The sequence below is a fragment of the Trichosurus vulpecula genome, chromosome 2 (genome assembly GCF_011100635.1).
Source record: "Trichosurus vulpecula isolate mTriVul1 chromosome 2, mTriVul1.pri, whole genome shotgun sequence".
Lineage (NCBI taxonomy): Eukaryota > Metazoa > Chordata > Mammalia > Diprotodontia > Phalangeridae > Trichosurus > Trichosurus vulpecula.
The window spans coordinates 138,828,735-138,854,790 of NC_050574.1; the positions used below are offsets into that span (position 1 = coordinate 138,828,735).

At 39.7% G+C, this 26,056-nt stretch overlaps 1 protein-coding gene across 1 annotated transcript in view; it reads left to right on the top strand.

Moving 5' to 3' along the window:
- Positions 1-26,056, top strand: part of EXPH5 (exophilin 5) — a 49,836-nt gene that overhangs the window by 13,168 nt on the left and 10,612 nt on the right. Inside the window, exons 3-4 of the mRNA XM_036745282.1 lie at positions 12,061-12,109; positions 22,071-22,203. Of these exons, the coding sequence (XP_036601177.1) occupies positions 12,061-12,109; positions 22,071-22,203 (182 nt within the window). The remainder of the gene's footprint in view (positions 1-12,060; positions 12,110-22,070; positions 22,204-26,056) is intronic.

Sequence of the window (26,056 nt, forward strand, 5' to 3'; positions counted from 1 at the left end):
GTACCGTCATCCATCTAGACGCCCAAATGTGCACCTTCAGTGTCATCCTCAAGTCTTCATTCTCACTCACTTCACATATGTAATCAGTTGCCACATCTTTGTTTCTATAATCATAGCATTTGATCCATCCCTGTCTCTCTCCCCTCACATAGCCACTAGCCCAGATCAGGCCCTCGTTAACTCTCACATGAATTCTTGAAATGGCCTCCTAATTAGCTTTCTTGCCTAGTCTATCCCAACTCTAATCCATCCTCTGCACAACTTCCTAAGTAATGTTTCTAAAGTGTACATCTGGCCATGTCAGTAAACTCCATTGCTTCCTGTATGTCACGGATCAAATATAAATTCCCCTATTTGGCATTTAAAGCCCTTACAACCTAGTTACCATCCCACCTTTCCAGCCGAATTACACATTTCTTATCCCTCTTCATATACACTATGGTCTAACCAAACTGGCCTTCTTCCCATTCCTCACATAGATAGGACACCCCATTTCCCTTCCTATGCCTCTACATTGACTGTCCCTCATGCCTAGGCTACACTCCACTGCCTCTGCCTCTGCCTCTTGCATTCCTAGTTCCCTTCAAGGCTCAGCCTAGATGTCTTCTTCTACATGAAGTCTTTCTTGATCCCCTCAGCTCCTAATGCTTTCTCTACAAAATTGTTATGAATCTGTCTTATTTGTACTTATCCACGTACATGTTTTCTTTCCCAGCTAGGGCAGGTACTTTTGTCTTTGTACTTCAAACACCTTGTACGATGCCTGCCACATGCTTGCTGAGTGAGTTTTAGGACTGTCTAGATTTGTAGCTTTCAAGATCCCTTGATCACCGAGTACCAATGTCCCCTGATTTCTGACAAAGCCACACCAGAGGAATTAGAGAAGGGCTGGAAAGCTGTTGTCAAGGTCACTGCTTTTGCTAACCTTGTGACCCTAGATTTATCATGATGCAGGTCTTCAGTGCACTTTATGCCTAAGCCTCACTAGCTTAGGGCACAAGACTTTCCCTAGGATACAGATAACTTAAGAGGGCACAGGTGGAGAAACAGAGGTTTGGCCTAGTTCTCTTGCATTCATTCCTGTCAGTACAGTCAGCTCCATGGCCACAATTAAAAGGCTAGTTCAGAATACCAACCCAGAGGCCTGGACTTCTGTCTGCTTTTTAAATGTTGCCTGCAGGCCCAATCAGTGCAAAAGAGACTGATACCCTCATTAGGGCTATTAGCAGCTAGCTGCCAATGCCTTCTGGCTCAACTGTCCTGCCTCCCCACCTGAGGTTAATACTGTATTTGAGCCAGTTTGGGGGAGGGGGTTGAAACTGGGTTTTTCTGTCTTGCTCAGGCTGAAAGTGCAGAGATGATTCATAAGCCAGACCCCATTGCTCACTGGAAAGGGAGCTTTGACCTACTCTGTTTCCAACCTGGGCCCGTTTCCCCCTCTTTAGAGAGCCTATTAGCTCCCTGGGGCTCACCATACCGGTGCTGGACTAAGTCGAGATACAAAATTCACATAACCTGTTGCAGCTCAGAATTCCTGAGCTCAAGAAATCCACCAGCCTCTGCCTCCCTGGGAACAGGGATTAAAGACATACACTACCACCCTGGCCTGTTGGGCCAGTTCTTGAGAATACACAGAGAATATCATTAAGAAAGTAATAGCATGTTACAGTGGATAAAGAGCCAATCTCAGAACAAGATAACCTGAGTTCAAGTCCCATGCTGGTTGTGTGGCCCTAGATAAATCATTAAACCTCTCAGTGTGCCAGACCAGTGGTGTCCAACTTAAATAGAAGTGGGGTCACTCAACCATATATAAGGATCCCTGTGGCCACATACTGACTTAGAAAAATCTATATTAACATTATCTGTTCTCTATTGTATTTTTATTTGTTTTGTTAAATATTTTCCAATTACATTGTTATCTGGTTCAGACTGCACTCTGGCATGTGGCCCACAGGATAAAGCCTGCTAGCTGTGTATTTGGCACCTCTGAGCCAGACAACTCTCTAAGAGTATAAGTCACAGAGCAGGTGCAGATCTGCTTTGGAAATAGGAATTTCTTCACTGAGAGTTCTGCATAGCAGTAAAATCACAAGTCTGGTCCAAAAGTTCTTTTAAAAATTACCCAGTAGATGAACAAAGATGCTTTTCATAAATGACTGCAATACTGTATTGAGGACATTAGAAGGTCCAGATAACATCATTCATAATGGATATACCTGGTTCACAATATGGCCTTCCATTCATCCTTCCTCCATATATGAACCAGGTTGCATACTCCTTGGAGGGCCAACTTAGTATAAATCACAGCACACCTTCCTCTCCCCCAGAGTTGATCTAGTTCAGAGGTGGGGAACCTGCAGCCTTCTAGAACCTTGGGTTCAGCCTTTTGACTTGAGTCCAAGTTTTACGGAACAAATCCTTTTATTAAGGGGATTTGTTCTGTGAAGTTTGGATTCAGTCAAGGGCTGCACTTGAGAAGCCAGAGGGCCACATGTGGCTTCAGGGTCACAGTTTCCCCACCCCAATCTAGTTCAAAGGTGTCAAATATGTGGCCAAGAATGCACCCCACAACACTCCCAATTCCAGCCTAAGCCAGATTAAAATGTAATTAGGAAATATTTAACAAAAAAATAAAAACACAAAAATATGCACAGTATGCAGCTTTCTAAGTCAATACACAGGCCTCAGGGATGCTTATTTATTATTTAGTGGCCCCCGTTTCTATTTGAGTTTTATATCACTGGTCTAGCTGATGAAGAATCAATAGGTTATAGGTGATAACTATCCTAAGGGAGCTATAATCATTAAGGGTTGAGGGATTATAGCTGTGGATTCTTTGGTTGTGGAAATTCCCTGTGCCAATTGAAAGTGGAACCTGCTCTAGAATGTATGTTATAGAACAGCTTGAGACTGTAAGAGGATAAGTGATTTATCCAGGGTGACATACTTGTGAAGAGTTAAAAAAAAAAAAAAGACCCGGGTCTCTTTCTAAAGAGAATTTACAATCCAATAGGAGAGATAAGATGAACATACAGATAATTACAACCTGAAGTAGAACCTGGAAAGTGCTGTAGTGGTGATGTAGGCAAAGTACTGTAATTTAGGTTAAAAGTGGGCCTTGAGCCTAGATTTTCTTTTCTTTTCTTTTTTTGTTTTTTTTTTTCAACGCAATAGGGGTTAAGTGCCTTTCCCAGGTTCACATAGCTAGTAAGAGTCAAGTGGCTGAGACTGGATTTGTACTCAGGCCCTCCTAACTCCAGGGCCTGTGCTCTATCCACTTTGCTACCTAGTTGTCCCTAGCTGCCCCTTCTGCTCCCTAGCTGCCCACAGCTGCCCCCTAGCTGCCCCCCACCTGCCCTCTAGATTTTCTTTACTCAGGCCAGCTCTTTATCCAGTCTGTCATGCTGCCTCATTCTTTCTGGTACACAGTTACAATTCTCTGTCCTAAGAAGTCCAGGGGGAGATGCAGGTGGCAGTTGAATTCTTGCTGGGGGCTGGTTTCAGTGAACCCCTAGAGTGCCCATATCTTTGGGTCTAACATAAAAAAGTGTCCCTCAGGAAACTGGGACCTAGACATGAGCATTGCAATTCAGTCATAAGCACTATGGGAGAGTCGGGGTGGCGATGAGGAGGTGCTGAGGTCCTAGCTTTGCAGAGTCTGAATAAGTCTTGTTATTCCTGGTTCTCTCAGGCAGGCCTATGCTGGTGGTGCTCTTTACATTTATAGTCCTGCCTAGCCTGACCCAGTTCAGGAACAGAGCAAAGGGTGGGGTGAGGGCAGAGCATGCGGTATTGGGCATCTAACACTCCTCAGGGGTGTGGTACTCTGGGTGCGGAACCCTTGTTAAGTGGGGGAAGGGCAGGAGCCAGTTCTCTCCCGTAGTGAAGAGGCTGGCAATTGGTCAGTCAAAACAGAGTCTGAAAGAGCCAGAGGCAAAGGGGACACCCTCATATCAGAGTAAAGAAATCGGTAGCAAGGGTATCTGAAGGCAGACTGTCAGAGCTAAAGGCCAAGTAAGTAACTGTTGGTTGATAACTAAGTAAAACCAGAAACCAGGAAAATCAGAGATCTATGTAGTCAAAGCTCAAAGGACGGTACCTGTAGCACAAAAGGACTTTAGCAGTTTATTGTGCTTGGTGACACTTGTTTGTTTTTAAGCCATAGCTAGCTTAGCTTTGAAAGTGGCTAGAGCTCTCTTCACCTAACCTCCTTAACAGGTTGCTGCTGTACCTATTCATTCTCCCCACGTGTGGAAGCCCATGTCCAGGTTAAAACAGATACTACGTGGTACTGTGTACTGCCCACGAGGGATATGGTAAGGCATGATCATTGGTAAGACAAGAGAATAAGGGATCCACAGTCAGGGTTGAGCTCTTCTGACCTTCATTGGCTCAGGGTTTGTGTATTAGGTCTTGCCTCTTCACTGGTTACTTTCAGGGCAGCCGAGTAACTTGAATGCTGTGAAGGTGAAAAGTATTATATAAACTTTTTTTCTTCCATTCATCATGGCAAGGCTAAAGGAAACTGTCTTATCCTTCTCACAGGGAGGGCTCATTTTTATTCCACTTGTTGCCACCTTTAATTTAATCTAATAATTTTCCACAAATGAAAGTAGTAAGGAAAGGAATAGAGGAAGTAGCATTAGAGTAGAATATTGAAAAATTCCACAATCAATCAGTAAACATTTATTTTGTTGCTTGGTGGTATCCGATTCTTTATGACCCCATTTGGTATTTTCTTGGCAAAGATACTGGATTGGTTTGCCATTTCCTTCTCCAGCTCATTTTACAGATGAGGAAACTGAGGCAAACAGGGTTAAATGACTTGCCCAGGGTTACACTTGCCCAGGGTCACACAGCTAATAAGAGTCTGAGGCCAGATTTGAACTTGGGTCTTCCTGACTCCAGGCCAACCATTCTATCCACTGTGCCACCTACCTGCCCCAAACATTTATTAAGCAAGTGCTTTCAGTTAGAAGGATCTCTTTCTTCCCTAAATTACAGTACTTTGCCTACATCACCACTACAGCACTTTCCAGATTCTACTTCGGGTTGTAATTATCTGTATGTTCATCTTATCTCTCCTATTAGATTGTAAATTCTCTTTAGAAAGAGACCTGGTCTTTTTTTTTTTTTTACTCCTCACAATACCTCGCATGTATGTAGTGTCTCAGTAAATACAATCAGAGATTTAGAACTGGAAGGAACCCTAGAGATCATCTGCTCCAAAGCCCTTATCTCATAGATGATGAAACTGAGGTGGAGAAAGGTGGAATAACCTTTCCAAGGTCACATAGCTGGTGAACAGCAAAGCCAAGATTGGACTCGGATATTCTGACTCAAGGCCTTAAGACTGACTGTTGAATGAGCGAATAAATTAATGAGCAGAAAGGCAGCAAAGAAATTCTAGCTATAGTTAACATCATTAGAATTTCAAAGAGAGTGATAGTAAGAAGCCATGGTATTCATTCTGCTTAATGCTTTTGAATTTGAACTCTATAAAAAACAAGTTAAACAGTGACTACTCTAGCCCTGTTACATAAAAAATAACAGGAGTTTTAAAATTAAAAACCTAAGGTCATGAAGTGTATGGACTCACAGTCAACGTTGGTAGTTTGGTGTAACTGAAACTGCTAAATAGCTGGTGATGTGAATTCAAGAAGATCCGGACGCAGCATTCTACAGCAGAAAGAGAGCTGGGATTTGAGCAAGTCATTGAACTCTTCTGGGTCTCAGTTTCCTCATCTGTAAGACAGGGGAGAGTTGGATTAGATATGATCTCTAAGGTCCTTTCCAGCTTTAAATCTCTTACCTTATGACTGAATTCTGCTTTAGAAACTCTTCTGACTTAATTAGTTTGTTTCCTATTTCCTTTAATAACAAAGTATTGGAGTTCTGTAGAGAGTGCTGAGTAGGCCCACAACTCTCAAACAGCATTGGATTTGGCACCAGTTTCCACATTCAAAATGTTGAAAATTTCTCAATTAATTTTTCGGTTCAACAAAACCCACTGTGAGAGTAAAAGCTGAGTGAATAAAACACCATAGGCCTTTACAAAGAAAGCTTCTATAATAAACATAAGATATATTTTATCTACAATACCTCAAAGATTTGTGATCTCAGCATTTTTGGAGTATTCTTTTCAATGCTCCAGCCTGAAATCCCTCTGTGCCTTAGCAGAAGTCTTCATGAGTAGCTGTGACTGAAAACATCTATCTTTGGTTGCTTGTTCACTAGTAATGAGCCTCTCCATGCCTAGTTAAGCTGGGCCTCAAACCAACCAATCAGCAATCATTTCTTAAACTCCTACTGTGGGCCAAACACTGTGTTAAGTGCCAGGGATACAAAAAGAGGCAAAAGGCCTTCCTTGCCCTCAAGGAGCTTACAATCTAATGGAGTAGACAACACCCAAACCTATAAAAGTAAGCTATATACTGATAATAGTCACAGGGTTGGTACTAGAAACCTTTCTGCTTTCATAGGACCTGGCAGGGCTTGTGGTCCACTGATGCCCACAAGTCATTTCCAGGCTACAATGAGGCATCATGGGAGGATTTTAGTGGGGGGATAAATACGCTATCTTTGTAAAAACAGATTATCCTGAGGGATTCTACAGAAGAATTTATATTTTAAAAATCTTATTCCTAATTGTAAAATCTATTCCAGTGTTATCTCTTCTGGAAAAAAAAAAAAGATGGTAAGCATCCTGTGCAAAAATGCATGTGCCAGTAGAAAAGCATCTGCTGGGTTCTGACACTCACCATACAGAATCCCACAATCTAGGAAGTGGGAGAGACCACTAAACCCATCTAATCCAACTCCATACCTGAAAAGGAATCTCTCTACACTTACTTTAAAATGGTTATCAATCAATAGGAGTTTATTAACTGTCTATTATGTCAGGCACTATGGTAAGTGCTGGAAATACAAATACAAAGGATGAAAAATTCCTATTCACATGAAGCTTACATTCTAACAAACCTTTCTTGAAGACCTCTAATGATGGGGAACCCCCTACCTTCCAAGGAAGCCTACTCTATTTTTGAATACCTCTAATTTTTAAGAAATTACATCCAACCTTAATTTGCTTAATTGTAACTTCCCCTCTTTCCTTCTAGTTTTGTCTTCTTGGTCACCAAAATAAGTCTAATCACTCTTCCTCATGGAAGCCACAAATTACTAGAAGACAACCATCATAGGATCATAGACTTAGAGCTAAACGAGATGACCTTGTCTAACCCTCATATTTTCATAAATGAGGAAATTGAGGCCCAGAGAGGTTAAGTGATGTGCTCAGGGTCACACAGCTTGTAAGTGTCTGAGACTGAATTTTAACTCATATCTTCCTGACACCAAGTCTGCCACTCCATCCACTAAGCCACAGTGTCTCATATCCCCATCGTATATGTCACCTAGCCTTGCAGTGCCCCAGGCAACCGTCTAAGACTACATGTGGCAGAGCAGGCACCAATCTGCCTTGGTAGACAGGTTTGCTTGTCAGGAGTTCCCCATACCAATGAAATCACGGGTCTAGTTCAAAACAAAACCACCCCACTGTTGACTCATATTGAGTGTGCCACCTACTAATACCCTAAGATCTTCAAAATACTATCTAACCATCTTGTACTTGTGAAATTGACTGACTCGGGTATAGATCTTCACATTCATCCTTGTTAAATTTCTTGTTAGATTTGGGCCTGTCAAGATCTTTTTGAATTCTCTCAACCAGTGTTAGCTGTCTTTTTCAGCTTTTTGTCCTCTGAAAATTTAATAAGCAAGCATACCATCTATGCCTTTATATAAGTCATTGATGAAAATGTTACACAGCACAGCTCTAAGCACAGATCCCTGAGACACTCTACTGAAACCTCCTTCCGGCCTCTGATGTCTAGTCTTTGAAATTAGCCATTCGGGCAGTTCTGAGTCCTCCTTATTATCTGTGATCCCCAGAGGACAAAATTGTGCTGTCGTCTGGACCACATCTCTCCATCTTGTCCAAAAGAATATCATGAGAAACTCTGTCAAATGCTTCACTAAAATAAAGATAATTTTATCTACAGCATTTCCCCTTATCTGCCTAAGTATAGTAACCCTGTCAAAGAAGGACTCGTCTTGGCCTATTCTTGATAGAGTCGTACCAGTGCTTTAAGATGCACTCATTCCTTGCTACACACTTGATAACCTTCCCTCTTATCCATTCTAAGTAACTATGAGGAAACTGTCCAAAATGTTTTCGTTTTGTTGTTTTGTTTTGTTTTCAAGCCATGTACTAGGCAGGTAGGTGGCACAGTGGAAAGAATGCTGAGCCTGGATTCAGGAAGGCCTGATTTCAAATCCAACCTCAGATATTTACCAGTTGTGTGACCCTGGGCAAGTCATTTAATCAGTTTTCTCAACTGTAGATGGGGATAATAAAATACCTACCTCCCAAGGTTGCTGTGAGGATCAAATGAGAAAATATTTATAAATTATTTTAACTAAGGCCCACAAATTCTTAGCACAGTGCCTGGCACATACCAGATACTATATAAATGCTTGTTATTATCAGTATCATTATTAAAATTGTTATGTACTAAATTGTGTAATATCTTCCTACAAAACAACTTCTGGGAGAATATTTTCTCTATCTGTAAAGGCAGATGAAATGCTGTTTTGCTTCTTATTAATCCTAGGCTCATCTTCCTTTGAATTAAATTTTAATTGATATCTTTCATTTTTACATTACCTTTATTATTCAATATAGCCAGAGAGTCTTCCCTTATAAGAAAGAACAAAAACTCTGAGTGTGGTATACCTACATGGAGTCCTTAGGGGTGGGAAACCTGTGGCCTTGAGGTCACATGTGGCCCTCTAGATCCTCAAGTGGGACCTTTTGACTGAATCCAAACTTCACAGAACAAATCCCCTTAACAAAAGGACTTGTTCTGTAAAAACTGGACTCAGTCAAAAGGCCCCACTTGAGGACCTAGAGGGCCACATGTGGTCTCAAGGTCACGGGTTCCCCATCCTTGCCTGAAGTAAGTGGATTGTTTGAGTCTGGGAGTTCTGAGTTGCAGGAGGACTAAAGCTGATTGGGTGCCTGTACTAAGTCAGGCATCAATAAGGTGAGCCCTTGGGAGCTTAAGGCCACCTGGCTACCTAAGGAGGTGCAAACAACCCAAGCTGGAAACAGAACAGTTCAAAGTTTCTATGCCAATTAGCAGTGGAGCTGGCCCCTGAATGGCTGCTGTACTATGAGCCTAGTTGAAATAGTCTCAAAAGAAAAAGTACTTTTTTAAAAAAGAGAGAAAAAATTCAAAGAGAGAAAAGACAGTCTAGCAAAATTAATCAATATATCAAAAAAATCCATCATACGCAAAGTACCTTATTTCTGCAAAGAAAGAAGCATTCTCATATCTCTTCGTTGGGGATAACTTGATCTTTATAATTCTATAGTATTCGCTTTTGGGGGTCATGGGGTTTTTATTGTTCTTCCCATTGACATGGTTGTAGCCATTTTATATGTTGTTTTCCTAAATCTACTTACTTCCCTTTGCATCAGTTCATGTGTCTTCCCATGCCTCTCTATTCTTCACAATCATCATTTCTTATAGTGCAGTGATATCCACTTATATTCATATACCACAATTTGTTTAGCTGTTCCCCAATGGATTGATATCTAATTTGTTTCCAGTTCTTTGCTACTACAAAAAGTGCTTCTATGAATATTTTGGTATCTGTGAGTCCTGTCTTTTAATAACTGACCTCCTCCCTAGATTCATCTTTAAAGAAACAATTTCAAATGATGAGGGGTAAAACAGGGATGTCCATTATCACCCCTATTATTCAATTTAGTACTAGAAACATTAGCTGTAGCAATAAGAGAAGAAAAAGAAATTGAAGGAATTAGAATAGGAAAAGAAGAAACTAAATTATCATTTTTTGCAGATGATATGATGATTTATTTAGAGAATCCTAGTGAATCAAGTAAAAAACTACTTGAAATAATAAACAACTTTAGCAAAGTTGCAGGATATAAAATAAACCCACATAAATCCTCAGCATTGCTATACATTACTGACAAAGCCCAACAGCAAGAGATAGAAAGAGAAATTCCATTCAAAGTTACCATGGACACTATAAAATATTTGGGAGTCTATTTGCCAAGACAAACCCAGGGCCTATATGAACATAACTATGACACACTTTTCACACGAATAAAGGCAGATCTAAATAAATGGAAAAATACCAGTTGCTCTTGGTTAGGCCGAGCTAATATAATTAAAATGACAATTTTACCTAAATTAATCTATCTATTCAGTGCCATACCAGTCGAACTATCAAAAAATTATTTTACTGAGCTGGACAAAATAATAACAAAATTCATCTGGAAAAACAAGAGGTCTAGAATATCTAGGGTATTAATGAAAAGAAATACTAGAGAAGGTGGCCTAGCCATACCAGATATTAAACTGTACTACAGAGCAGCAGTCATCAAAACTACCTGGTACTGGCTAAGAAACAGGGGTGTGGATCAGTGGAATAGGATAGGTACACAAGATGGAGAAGTCAACAACTACAGCAATCTACTCTTTGATAAACCCAAAGAGGCCAGCTTCTGGGCTAAGAATTCACTATTTCACAAAAACTGCTGGGAAAATTGGAAAAGGGTAGGGCAAAAACTGGGCATAGACCAATATCTTACACCATATACCAGAATAAAGTCAAAATGGGTTCATGATTTAGGAATAAAAGCTGATACTATAAGTAATTTGGGAGAGCAAGGAATAGTTTACTTATCAGATTTATGGAAAAGAAAAGAATTCATGACCCAACAAGAGATAGAGAGCATTACAAAATGCAAAATGGATAATTTTGATTATGTTAAATTGAAATGTTTTTGTACAAAAAAAGGCAATGCAACAAAAATTAGGAGGGAAGCAGAAAATTGGGAGAAAATCTTTGCAACTAGTATCTCTGATAAAGGCCTCATTTCTAAAATATACAGGGAACTGAGCCAAATATATAGGAATACAAGCCATTCCCCAATTGAGAAATGGTCAAAGGATGTGAACAGGCAGTTTTCAGAGGAAGAAATTAAAGCTATCTATAGGCATATGAAAAAATGCTCTGGATCACTGCTGATTAGAGAAATGCAAATCAAAACAACTCTTAGATACCACATCTCTCCTGTAAGATTGGCTAAAATAACAAAGCAGGAGGATGATAAATGCTGGAGAGGATGTGGGAAAATTGGAACGTTGTTACATTGCTGGTGGAGTTGTGAGATGATCCAGCCATTTTGGAGAGTAATTTGGAACTACGCCCAAAGAGCCATAGGAATGTTCATACCCTTTGACCCAGCAATACCACTTCTAGGATTGTATCCCAAAGAAATCACACAAGAGGGAAAGGGACCCATATGTACAAAGATATGTATAGCAGCTCTCTTTGTGGTAGCCAAGAACTGGAAATCAAAGGGATGCCCATCAATTGGGGAATGGCTGAACAAGCCGTGGTATATGAAGGTAATGGAATACTATTGTGCCATAAGAAATGGGATGATACGGACTTCGTAACAACCTGGAAAAACCTACACGACATAATGCTGAGTGAGCGGAGCAGAGCCAGGAGAACGTTGTACACAACCACAGATATATGGATTCCATGAGGACCAACCCTGACAGACTTCGCTCTTCTCAGCAACGCAAGGTGCAAGGACAACTCCAAAGGACTCACGATGGAGAATGCTATCTTCATCCAGAGAAAGAACTGTGAAGTTTGAATGCAGATTGAGGCACACTACATGCTCGCCTTTTTTTCTTCTCTTTTATTTTTGTTTTTTTTTTTTTTTTTGGTTCTGTCTCTTCTTTCTCATGATTCATTCCACTGGTCATAATTCGTCTCCACAACTTGACTAGTGTATAAATTAATTCAATGCGAAGTTATACATGGTAGTTATATGAGATTCCATGCCGTCTTGGGGAGGGAGGGGGGAGGAAGGCGAGAAAATCTGGAACCCAAAATTATGTAGAACCGTGTGTGTTAAACTAAAAATAAAAAAAATTCTTTCCACAGATATGATGGATTTCCCAGAACATGTGTTGCTGTGAAGGGAACCCCCGAGGTGAGTTGTTAGCTGGCTTTTATGTTGAATTGTCTTTAATCCAGAAAGTAAAGGTAGTTGTCAGGGCTGTGGTATAATGCTATCCAGAACTGATGTTCTTCGTGGTCAGCTACTTATTCAAACAGGATCCCCACAGCTCAATTTAAAAACATTTACTTTACCAGGCACAGTTCTTCCTAATGAATCCAAAGATCCCCTGCTGCAGTAGGTTTCTCTTTTAGCTATCATAATGAATGCACAGTTAATAGATTGTAAACGGGAGAAAGCTCAGCTTCAGCAATTAAACCAACTTGTTTATGTCAGTTATCACCTGTGGCCACTGGAATTTTTTTTCACTACTGGGGATCTCAAAAAGATCTGAGGTTTTTTGGTTCCTGGCACCCCAACAAGGCTTCCTGGGAAAGGAGAAGTCTTCAGCTACTAGGGATATAGCCCACTATTAACAATGTTAGTATTTTGCTCCACTGATTATCATTTTTATTAAAATTCAAAGCTGCAGATGGGTGTGGTTATTATCAGTAAGAATAAACAGAAGATGTTTTCTCTGACCTCAGAGCAAGAGTTGGGCTCCTACTCAAATAGATTCATAGATGGTTAGCACAGGAGGAGCTATTAGAGAATAAGAACAAGCTCCAACTTTCTTGTTTTTACAGTTGAAGAAACTGAGTCCCAGAGAAGTAAAGCCAAAGGTCACACAGTATGTAGTATAGTGGAGACTCAAAACTAGGGCTGCTAACTTATTCAATATCCTTTCTACTATGTTATGCTGCCTCTTCTTACAACTTTATAATATCATGGTCTCAATTAAATTCAGTTCAGGTGCCTACTATAGGCCATGAACTATGCTAGGCTCTAGAAATGCAAAAACAGATAAAAAAGTCTATGTCTTAAATCAGCTTACATTCTATTGGGGAAAAATAACATATACAAATGAAAATATAGAAAGTAATTTCTAAGGGAGGGGACCAGCAACTAGAGATATACTGAGGATATGGTGAGGGAAATCAGGATAGGTTTCTTGTATGAAGTACTGTAATTGACCTTTGGGGGAACCTGAGGATTCTATCAAAGGTGAAAAGGAGTACATTCTGGCTATGAGGGATCATGTGGTATGTATGTGCAGCTTACCCAAAAGCATAAAAATGGAAAATAGAATGTTGGGTGCCGGGAACAGCAAATAGACCCATATGGCTGGACTAGACAGTGCATAAAGGAAAGTAATGTGCATTAAGACTGGAAAGGTAGAAAGAAGCCAATCTATGACTGGTTTTAAAAGCCAAATAGAGGACCAGTTTGTATGTTATTCTAACAAGAGGGAATCATAAGATCTTCTTGAGCAAAAGAGCAACATAATCAGATTTGGCCTTATGAATATTACTTTGGAGGAAAGACTGGAGAAGGAAGAGATGGGAAGCTGGGAGACAAATTAGGAGGCTATTTCAATGATTCAGGAGAGAGACAACGAAGGCCATAACTAGGGTGGTGGCTGTATAAGTGGAGAGAAGAATCTACAAACCTTGGCAAGTGATTACAGAAGTGATGGAGAGGAGAGAATCAAAGGGAAGGAGAAGGGAACACACATTTATTAAGCATCTACTATGCATCAGGCACTGTGCTAGAAGCTTTACAAATTTTACCTCATCTGATCCTAACAACCTTATGAGGGAGGCGCTATTATTATGCCCATTTACATTTGAGATTAATCAAGGGTGACTCTAAGTTTTCTAACCTGAATGACTAGAAGGGTAGTAGTGAGAAGTTACAGAAATATGGAAGGAAGAGGAGAGGGTTTGGAGAATAAAGATATTGAATTATGTTTCAGACATGTTGAATTAGAGTTTCCCATTGGGCATTCAGTTATAGATTTTCAATGGACAGTTAGTGGTACAGCACTGGAATTCAGGAGATAAACTAAGGCATTAGATAGATAGATAGATAGACAGACAAACAGAGATAGATAGATAGATAGATAGATAGATAGATAGATAGATCTGGGAGTCATCTGCATAGAGGTGATAGTTGGATGTTGAGACAGAGGATAGAGGATAGTTGGATAGTTGGACAGTTGGATAGAGGAGTTGATGAAATCACCAAAAAAGAACTTGGTGAGAAGAAGGGCCTAGAACACATAGTTCTAAGGTACCCCACATATAGGAGATGAAACAAGGATGATGATCCAGCAAAGAAGGCTGTGAAGAAAGGGCTAAACAGGAGGAGAACCGGGAGAGTTGGGTGTCATGAAAATGTAGGGAGAAGGGAATATCTAAGAAGATGAAGTAATCAACGTCAAACCCTATTGAGAGGTCAATAAGGTTGGAGAACAGGGCATCAGATTTGTCGATTAATAGATCACTGAAACCTTAGGGGGCGCAGTTTCAGATGAGGGAAGAATCAGAAGCCAGATTACAAGAGGTTGGAAAGGGAGTATAAGGTGAGAAAGTAAATGGTGAGGGTAAAGAGATTTTTTCTAGGAGTCTGGCTGTGAAAAAGAGGGGAAATAAAGAATGAGAGATGAGACCTTAGACAACCATATTATTTCTTTTTAGGCTATTTTTCCTCAACATGCCTGCTTTCTCTTCATCTATCCCTATACTGCCTTTAGTCCCACCAAATGGGACCCTATGGTAACCTCCTGCATCTCCTCATTGACTCCCCTTTGCAGGGAGGCTGTGTGGGCAAAAGAGCTACATCTCTTTACCCATAGTTCTTGTGCTGAAAACAGGATGGGTATCTCGTGAATTCCTCAGAAGTTTTCACTTCCTTTTCTTCTTCTTCCCTGGAGGGATGATCTAAGTTTACCTTCAACTAGGTCTACTGCCATTCAAGGGTTAGGCCACATGAAGCATGTGGGGAATGCAAGAGGAAATATAAACACTTGGAAGTGGTAACAAGTAGCCCAGTCATCCATGAAGTAAGTCAGGAGCTGAATATCTGGAGGAGATCATTTGGGCTTATTTTTTGTGTCTCTTTCTTCCAGTTGTTGCTTTTCTGTTAGCCATTTCACAGGTACATGTATCAGAGGATTAGCAGGAAGAAGAAAAATGAATGGAAAATCATTTAAGTGCTAACTATGTGCCAAGTTCTGTGATAAGCTCTGGGGAGCTTACACAGAAGCAAAGATAGTCCCTGCCCTCAAGGAGCTTATATTCTGATACAGGAAAACAACAAGCATAGGAAAGTCACAGCCAAAGAGTGGTGGCCAACTTTGGTTCGGAAAGTGAAATCGATAGAGTGGATCCACAAGCACTAGACTGACACACTCCACCCAGGTATAACAGCAGAGGATTATTTCTTGGTTTCAGAACTGAAGAACTGAAAGGGGGTAGCATTTGAGAAGGGAAGAGGAGGACAAACATGGAGCAAGGCCATTGGTGATGAAGCTGTGGAGGATATGGCAGGAAAGAAACCAAACTAATTATTTCTGTACTTCGTTAACACTTATGAGAGATTCAGAGGAACCCTCAGATAACAAAAGGTTGCCTGAGAGATTGGCCCAAGCAAGGGTCTGGACATAAAGTGGAGAGCCAGGACTGTGTTGCCTATTTCCTGGCCACATTCAATCAGGCCCTCTCACTGCAACCCAAAATGGTAAAAACTGTGGAACAAATTTAGGATTTTGGGTTATCTAAAGATTTCAGTTATCTATGATATTATCTCTTATATTACAAGTAATGGTTGGTTATAAATACTTCATAAATATCTGCCAAGGTCGTTAGGCAGAGGAGGGAAGATCTGCTCAGAAATCTGCTTAAGTATAGGAGAACATCACCTCCTATAATAATCTCTCTCTCTCTCTCTCTCTCTCTCTCTCTCCCCCCCCATCTCCCCCCTCATCTCCCTCTCTCTCTCTCTCTCTCTCCCTCCCCTCTCTCTCTTTCTCCTCCTTCTTCTCCTCCTCTTCCTCCTCCTCCTTCTTTATCTCCCCCATCTCCCCCTTTTCCTCCCCCATCCTGGGCTTTGTTGTCTGGATAAAACTTAACAGGACCAACAATGGCCCTGGATTCCTTCATAGAAGCCTTATTTGTGTGCTGCTAGACGACTTCAGCTCTGAAAATAAAATGGACTCTTAATTTGGGAAGCAGAGCCAGGGCTGGCACAAACTTGAATGAATTCCCAAACCCAGAGTTTCAAGCCTGTAATCTAAGGAACAGACCCTAAATCATTCTGAGCAGAGCTGACGGTTCCAAGGATTTGGAGTTGGTTGAGAGAGAGAGAGAGAGAGAGAGAGAGAGAGAGAGAGAGAGAGGAAAAAGAGTATAGAAAGTGTTATATGCAGAGCCTCCTTTTCATTCCAACTCAGCTTTAAGTCTCAGAGTGTGCCACAGAGTATTAAATAGGATCCATAGTACTAATAATAGGTCATACTCCTATAGTATTTATAGAATCATAAGAACATATACTTAGAGCTGAATGTAGCCTTATGGGCAATATAATTCAACTCCCTCAATTTACAGATGAGAAAACTGAGGTTCAGAGAGGTTACAGTGTTCTCATGCTACCATATTTTAATATCATCTATTTGTCAACAGTAACCTGAGTAGAATATTTAAACTATCCAGCAGATCTGTTGATTGCCAGCATTATTTTCAAAAATCTACCCTGGAATCTGTCCAGCCCACTTAGAACTTGCTATCTGCTTGGGTCTGAGAGGCAATGTAAAGTAGAGTATGGAGTAATAGCCTCAATACTAGAAAGATTTGGGTATAAGTCCTGTCATTGACATGTATTGGCTATGTGACCCTGATCAAATCACTTTCCTGCCTGAGTCACTTCACCTTTGGATGCTCTAGCCAGAGGCTGGGCTGCATTCAGCCCCCAATGCTCCTGGCTACAGCCTGAATCAGATTAAAATGTAATAGGGAAATATTAAATAAAATAAATAAAAATACAATAAAACATAGATAATATTACATTTTAAACTGTCAATATGTGGATCACAGGGATAATTGGGCTTCTATTTGGGTTTGACACCACTACCCTAGGCAACTCTAAGTTTCAGTAGCAGAGAAGGTGTCAACTTGCATTGGAAGAAAGGAGTTTCTTTATCTGGGAATGATTTCATATGATTTCATGTCTCCTTTCCCCAAAAAATTTCTCTTCAAACCAAAATGTTTGAAAATGGAACTACCACAGGATTACAAAGATGTAATGTTCCTTCGAGAGGAAACACCTGAAAGATGACTAATATTCAAATTCAACAAACATTTATTAAGTGCATGCTGTATACAAGGCATGTGTTAAGTGCTAGAAACAACTTCTGCCAGACACTCTTCTCTATCACTGGCTGAACACTAAGGTTTTGTGGCCAGGTGCTCTATGCACAGCAATACCTAGTAGTATGGTTTTATGCCATATTTTGGGACCCATAAGATAGGTTGATAAATGAGACCTTTCCATAGAGAAGATAAAGGAAAACTACAGTGATTCCTCTAAAATTAATTTGTTGACTTCCCTAAAGCATTTGATATTATCAGTAAACCTGAACTCTGGTATCTGTTCAGCAGGTTTGGCTGCCCAAAGAAGCTCACAAAGAATCCAGGGTTACTTCATAGTAAGATGTTTGGCCAGTTATGTCTGAGTTGATAGGATCATAATATCTTAGAACTGGTAAGGGACTTTCTGGGAAGAAGGAAATCTGTGGAGGTATTCCTTCTACTTCAAATCCCAGCCCTGCCACTTACTGAATGTCCTTGGGCAAATCATTTAATCTCTTTGTAGCTCAGTTTCCTTTTCTGTCAAATGAGGGATTTGGAATAGGTGACCTCTGAAGTCCCTGAGGTATGTCCTCAAGACAGTCCTCACTCCTCTTCTCCTCTTTACACTCTCTCCTTTCTTCATTTAATCTATTACCATGACCCATATGGATGATATATATTCAGACCTGAGCTCTCCTCTGAGCTCTCGTCCTGCATTTCAAGCTGCCTGTTGGACATCTTTACCTACATGAGCCACTGAGAATTAAAATCCAATAAGTCCCAAAGTGAACTAATCATAAATTTTCCTCCTCATCCTTGCCTCTCCTTCCAACTTGCCTAATTTTTTTTATCCTTCCAGCAACTCCTAGCTCAAAATCTCGGCCATCTTTTATTCTTTCATATCCCTCCCCCAATCAGTTACTAAATCACATTAATCTACCTTGGCAATGTTTTGCATCTAGACCATCCTTTCCATTTACGTGCTCACCGGCTTCATTAAGGTCCTTGTTATAACCTTCTTCACTCGGATTACTATAACAGTCTCCCCTCTGGTCTCCTTTCTTCCAGTCTTTCTCCCCTCCAATATAGCTTTATTGGGACCTCATTCCCCATAAGGAATCCTCGATATCCATGTAAATGCAGGTCATAATCCAAACACTAGGTATTCTTCATCTACTCATTCTAATTAGATCAAACTCTTTTGAGTGATTATGAATCTCTCTAGGAGACTCTAAAGTTTTCCAGGGCCTGATGGGGGCCACATAATATCATCTGCAAACAAGAACATCTTGGGGACCATCATCTAGAGATTCCCTATTCAACTTTCCTGGATCTCCTCCCATGACAGTGCTGAATACCTTACCAGAGCACATATCTCCCTGTTTTAATCCTCACTTCATATCATTGGTCAGAGGGTTTGTTGAACAAGGACTGTCATATCTTTCAAGCAATTTGACATGTTTTTGATGTATGAATGGGAGGCACCTTCTTGGAAGAGAATCTTCAAAGGAATGTTTTGCTCCTAAATCAAAAGCTTTTTCTTTACATTTTTCAGTCAATTGTGTGATGGTATTGATGTGGTCTACTGTGCAAAATCACATAAAAAGCCTGCATGTTTCCTACTAATATCTTCATCAAGGATTCTTGCGAATGTATGTACAGATTATTCTCACAGAAATTTTATATAGATGGGAAAATAGGCCTATAGGTCAGTAGTTGTTGATGGTCTCACAATTCACTTTTTTGGAATTAATAAGGTGCAAGATTTTCCCCCACAACTTTGGTATCTTCTTCTGTTTTAGACACCTCATAATCAACCTTTCAATGTGCTCATGATTGTGTCACCTCCAGCACAAATTTCCTCTCCATATACTTTGCCTAATTCAAGTGTTTCTACCATCCTTATTTTTTAAGTGACATTTCTACCCACTCTATAAATATATCCAGGAATGTGCTGTTAAAATCCAAATATAGTGGTTCCTACTCTTCTTGACGACGAACAGAATTTGTCATAAAAATCTTTGAAGATCTTCTGGATTGTTCATCACTTTGTTGTCCTTCAAGTCTTATCCTTCCTTAAATGTTCTCAGGATGAGTTTAGTTAGCTCTTGCCAAGCTTTCTTTAAACTGGTTTTACTCTCCACTGCTTCTCTTTATTTTATGAGGTGACACTGCTCATAATCTTTCACCATTCTCCTAATCGAGATTTTATGAACCAGATTATATTCTTAACTAGTGCTGCCTTTGGATCTTCTCTCTTGTCATTTCACAAGTCAAGTACTTACTGACCAAAGCACTTTTTAGGCACTTTTTCGTCTCCTCATTATGGTAAATTGTTCACATCATTCTGCATGAAATAAAGCCAACATCAAGACCAAAAATTTCAGCATTTTTTCCAAAGGAGTTGCTGAACTTTCAACTCAAGTTTTCATTTTCTTTTCATGGGTAGCTACAGCCCCCTTGATGAGTTAGGTTAAGTAAGGGTAAACCATAGAAGCCCAGAACATAGGTGAATTGGGTGCTTTTTAAAAAAAGACTTTGGTTACTTAATAAGGATCTCCAGGCCATAGTCAGTCAGTCAATAAACATGAATTAAATGCCTTTTACGTGCCACTGTGTTAAGCACTGGGAATACAAAGAAAAGTAAAATAAAAAACAAATAAACAAAACCCCAACCCAATCCTTGCTGTCAAGGACTCATAGCCTAATGGGATTATATTTATATTATTATGATCCTTATTAATAAAATGTTAATAGCCCTGTGGGTATTTGATTGTGACCTCCTTGACAGGTAAATACCTAAGAAGACAAACTTCTTAAACTTGAGTGAAGTGGAGTTGGCCTCTTCCATCTTCTGTATTAAAGCTGGAAGCAGACTCAATGTTCAAAGAAAACTTGAAGCTTAACAAGCCCTAAAGGGAGAATTAAAACTCTCTGCGTCTCACCAACTCTGTCTGCCCCACACATAGGGCAGAGCCTTCATCTCCACCAATAAGGAGAGTCCAATACTAACAGACTTTGGGACAGGAATTATACCAGCTACAGTCAGTGAGTCAACATACTCCTAGCAAACACCTATTATGTGCCAGACAGTGGGCTACAATCTGTAGGGGTATAGTGTGCTTCTAGGATTTACCCCTTTAAGACAACGAGAAAAGACAAACCCAGAAGGGTCAAGAGCAAAGAGATTGTGAGGAAATACACAGGAACAACCTCAGCTATCACTGTCCTCATCAAACTATACCTACTTATTTTCTATATCAGGTTACATGTTCCATTTCATTAATCTTTTAGTCCCTAGTTCTTTTGACATTCCTTTGAAACCTCCTTAGCTCAATTCCTGAACCTTAGAACAGTGCCTCGAAGCTTGATTTATTGTTTTGTTAATTGAACTGATTTTACTGATTTGTTGATTTGTGGCTTAAGAAACTGATGGAGAAGATGCTAATAATGCAGGTTGAACTTTAAAGTGTTATATATACAGTTCTTCCTCTTCCCACACCAGAGACTAGTTCTTAGGAGAGGTCTAGGAGTTATGTCCCATAAATATCTCAAATTCAATATGTCCAAAACAGAACTCATCTCTCCTCCCAGACCCTGCCCTCTTTCTAGTTTCCCTAATACTACTGAAGTTAATGTGATCCTCCCAGTCACTCAGGCTTGTAACCTTGACTCATTGTCATGTTCAACTACTTACTGGAATTCACCCCACACATACAATCTGTTTGTCATTTCTACCTTCACAACATCTCTTGTATAGTCAGCTCTGGTATAGGCCCTCATTATCTCACACCTATATTACTACAATAGCCTACTGGTTGGTCTCCAAGCCTCAAGCCTCTCTTCACTCCAGTTCATTTTCCTAAAGCACAGATTTGTCTCATCATCTTGCCTCCTATTCAGCCTTTGTGTACTTTGCATACTTAACTCCCTTCCATGTACTCTACAATCCAGCTACACTGGTCTACTTGCCGTTCCTTAGACACCAACCACACTCTGCCTTTTGAATCTGGACCTTTTCACTGGCTGTCTCCCATTCCTGGAATGCCCTCCCTCCTCATCTATGGCTTCCCTGGCTTCCTTCAAGACTCTGTTCAAATTCTGCCTTCTGCCAGAGGCCAATTTGCCCACATACCCCAACCCCTATTGCTAACTTCCTTTTGAGATTGCCAACCAATTACCTACATATTTTGTATGTAAGTAGCTTTTTTGCATGTTGTCTCTCCCATTACATGTGAGCTCCTTGAGGGCAGGAGTCATGTTTTTGACTTTCTTAGAATTCCTTCCACTTAGCACAGTGCCTGGCATGTAGTGAGCACTTAATAAATGCTTTCTGACTTTTGCACCTATTTTCAGAGTTCCTTAGGGAGCTGAATTATGTTAAGTCCTATAATAAGAAAAATGTGACTCCTAGAAATTGAGTGGTCTGCCCAAAGGACCCACAATAAGGCTGTTATTTTTGTTGGTAATGGATAATGGTATTTTTATTGTAAGAGTGAATGAAAAAAAGTGTTGGTATAGTGAGGCTCATTAATTTCAAATAGAAAAAAATTATTAAACATGGTATGTGGGAAAAAACGTATCAGGAAAATTACTTTGTAGATCTAAGGTTAAATTTTTTGGAATTTTCCAAAAATTTCCCCAAAATTATATTTTTTGGAATATTCTATGTGGAAAGGCATTTAACACTGAAATTGAGTCAGTACGCTTCTGTGTGGAGTAGTACATTTATGAAAAACCTCTGGTTTTTACTTTAAAATTCACAGGCTGGAATATACAACTCACCATTGAACAGTGAATCATCAAATACAGTATTTCCCTCAAAGCCTGTAGGAATGAGGGAAGGAAGTGGTCTGCCCCCATGGGATGCTTCCCAGATAGAGAATGAATTCTTTCGTGGTAAGTCTGTGAACTGAACTAGCTTCATAAACTCCTCTGCTATGAAAAAAAGCAAATTTTAAGGTACTGTGCATGGTTGGTAGCCAAATATGGCATGGTAGAAATTTCACTGGACTAGGAATCAACAGACCTTTGTGCTAGACCTAGCTGTTTATGACTTTCAGTATGACCTTTCAGTAGATAGCTATGTGGCACAATGTTAGATTTAGGAAGACCTGAGTCCAAATCCTCCCCCAGACACTCACCAGATGTGTGGTTAGAGTATGCTGGAGTCAGTTTCTACTGGCTCTTTAGAACTGATTGCTAAATTTTTACTGAGAGCATTTATACCTCAAAAATTGGCAAATACTAATTTACTTATAAGTCATATCAATGTTAATCGAGGCTTGATTTATTGTTTTGTTAATTAAATTGATTTATTGATTTGTGGCTTAATGGAGAAGATGCTAACAATGCAGATTGAACTTTAAAGTGTTATATATACAGTCCCCCTTCTTCCCCCCCACCCCAGAGACCCAGCTGTTAAACATTTACCAGCACACTCCGGTACTGATACTAGATAAGTCACTTAACATCTCTCAGGCCCAGTTTCCTCATCTGCAAAAATGCGGATAACAGGAGCATCTACCTCAAAAGATTGTTGTGAAGATCAAACGAGATAACAGAGATAAAACACTATGCAGACTTTAAAGGGCTATAGAAATGCTAACTATTATTAAGTTACTCTGGACCTCAGTTTTCTAATCTGTAAAATTAAACTAAAATTAGACTAAATGAAATAGTCTAAGGTCCTTTCCAATCCTAAGAGTGTCTAGTATGTTATTCTGGTGCGCTTTACCTAAAAAGTTTGCGCACATGTTTATGAGAAAAGGAGAGTAGGAAAGCAGTGTGGCCCAGTGGTAGGAGAGTTGACCTGAGTGAGGAACATCTGGATTCAAGTCCAGCCTGAGAACCCGTACTCACTATATAATCCTTCATTTCACTTAACCTTTCAATGCCCTGGGCAACCCTAAAACTAGAGGTTGCAGAGGGGGTACTGATCTACAATGGGAAAGGAATATACTCCCTGAGAGCTTTCTCTACCAGTGATCAAAATCCAAAAAACAAAGCATCAAAATGCATACATGCTTCTTGCAATTAATATCTATATAAGAAGTCAATATTCCCAGAAGAGATCCTCTAATGTTCCTTTTAAAGTATATGAGGAAGTAATAATGTTTAATATTTAATCCCTTCTAGCTCTAAATCTGTAATCTGAGAACTCTAGCCATTCAAATGGCATTCTTAATTTACATTTATTGCCTGATTAGAATCTGTAACCACTGGAAGAAATCATTTGTTCATAATCACTAAATGATTAACCTGTAAGTGGTATAACTTTAAAGTATTGAGACTAGTTCCATAAGCCCCACAAAGCAACACCTTCCACATACAAAACATTTTTACTGTTTCCAAACAGTCCAGCCCTTTGAGAAAGTGGCTTATACAGTCAGTCATTCACCAATTTCAACTTGAGGAAAGAACTGAAATGCCCTGAGACCAGGAGAGTGACATCATCACAGTTCGTGATGTCGCCTCAGGCCTCAGTATAAACAGTTCAGTCGGAGAGGTCTGACAGTGAACCTCTGGAGCTCAGGAGAGAGTCCAGCAAGTTCAAGACTCGCTCAAGAGGAGGTCAGAGAATGAAGCCAGCTTCATTAATGAAAGAAGGCTCTTTCAGGCTACTTTGAAAACACAGACTTGTAAGTAAGAAATCTTTATGAATCTAGAATTCTATGGAGAAACACCAGGCTGGAACTGGCAAGGCATTTGTTGCTAGTTTTAATAGCTAAAAAAAAAGCCAGTGTCTTGCCTGCACTTGGGTGTTGTTTTCCTTTTCCTTTGCTCCATGTTTGGTATTGTTTACTTCAATTATCTAATAAAGGAAAACGATTTTACGGACTTGGATGAGGAGTATCACTGGGGAATAGATATAGAGTAGGCCTTGCAGTCAGGATGACCTGGGTTCAAGCTCCATCCCTGACACAAACTGCCTGTGTGATCCTTAACTTCTCAGTGCAACCCTCTAAGACTTATAAGTTATAGATGTGTTGATGGAAGGAGTTTCCTCACTGAGAGTTCTCTACATCGAGGAGATTACAGGCTGACCCCCTAAAACTAGTCTTCAGTAATTTTGAGGGGGAGGAGTTAAAGAGATAATTATTTATATTTTATTACATGACATGTCTACATTTATAGATTTATAATTTCAAGGTTAAATGATATAATATGTGTAAAAAAGTGCTTTGAGAACCTTAAAGAGCTATTTATGTGCTAGCTATGGTGATGATGATGATGATGACGGCAATGATTTCCTGCAGACTTCTTAGTCGCCTCTCCTAAGATTCTTGTTGTTTTCTTCTGCCAGTTGTGGCACTCTAAGCAGCCTCAAGGGCAAAGTCCAGAGAGGCCCTGAAAGTATCAGGATTTTCCTTAATGCAAAAAGAGTGACAGGAATCTCTCTTATTTCCACAAACTCAACTACAGGTTGAGTTTACTAGGTGTGTGGTTAGCATATGCTGGAATCAGCTCGTACTGGCTCTTTAGAACTGATTGCTAAATTTTCCTTTATAAAATATTTCCCTTTATAAAATAAATACCTAACTGAACAAAATCATTTTTTTCTCCAAAATAGCCATTTGAAAATGTGCTGTGGGGAACTCATTGTTGGAAGGAATTTTGTGATAAAACCCTTTGTATTAAGGATTTTTTTCCATAGTTAAAATAATTACCACTCCCTCATTTATCTATCAGTTGGAATCATTGTATATTAGGATTTCTTCAAAGAAATGAGTATGCTAGTCCTTACCCTCAGTAGGAAATAAAAGGTTATTTCAAAATGTTTGTTTAATATTAGTAGCCTCAGAGAATCTGACACCTTAAAGTACTTCTGTGTTTGATAGGGCCACTAACTGGTAGATCAGGGGAATGCTTTGTCCTGATTTCAGCAAGGCATTTAAGGAACTCTCTCATGATATCCTGTGGAAAAGAGAGAAACCGGAACCACATGGCAGTACAGTTATGTGGATTTAGAAGTGATTGAACCAAGAATTTTCATTAACAGATCAATGTGCCAGTCCAAGGAAGGTCTCTATTGGACTGCTTCAAGTCTCAAGGCTCATTTGTATTCTGTTACACATTTTTATCAATGACTTCATGGAAGACATTAGGATCATAGAACTGTAGATTTAGAGACAATGGAACCTTTGAGATTACCTAACCCAATTCCTTCTTTTTATAGTTAAGGACACTTTAGTTTAAAGAGGTTAAGGACTTGCCCTATGTCACACAAATGGTAACTGGCAAAGACCATATTTGAGCCCAGTTCTTCTTAATTCCACTGTATCAGTCTGTAGCCATGAAGTGTGGAGGGCTGGACAATCCATTAGATGACACAACCAAGTTCCTAAAAAGCTTAACAGGATGGAACAACAGATTGATTCTAAAAGAATTATATTTAATAGGGATAAATTTAAAGTCCTGTGCTGTGGTTCAAAATATAAATTGTACAAGTAGAGAATAGGGGAGATATGGGTAGAACTTAGTTTTTAATATACAAAAACTTATAAACTTGGGTTACTAAAAGCTCAAAATGAGTTAACAGTGCACAAAAAACTAGTAAGATCTTAGACTACATTAATTATAGTGTTGAGAACTAGAGCCAGCATAGTTATATGCTATTTTAGGTATTAGACAGACCACATTTAGAATATTCCATCCTGAGCACCACATTTGAAGAATTTAATTGATAAGTTACAGCATGTCCAGCCAGGAGTTGGCCAGTATGTTGAAGGAATTCAAGGCATGGCATATG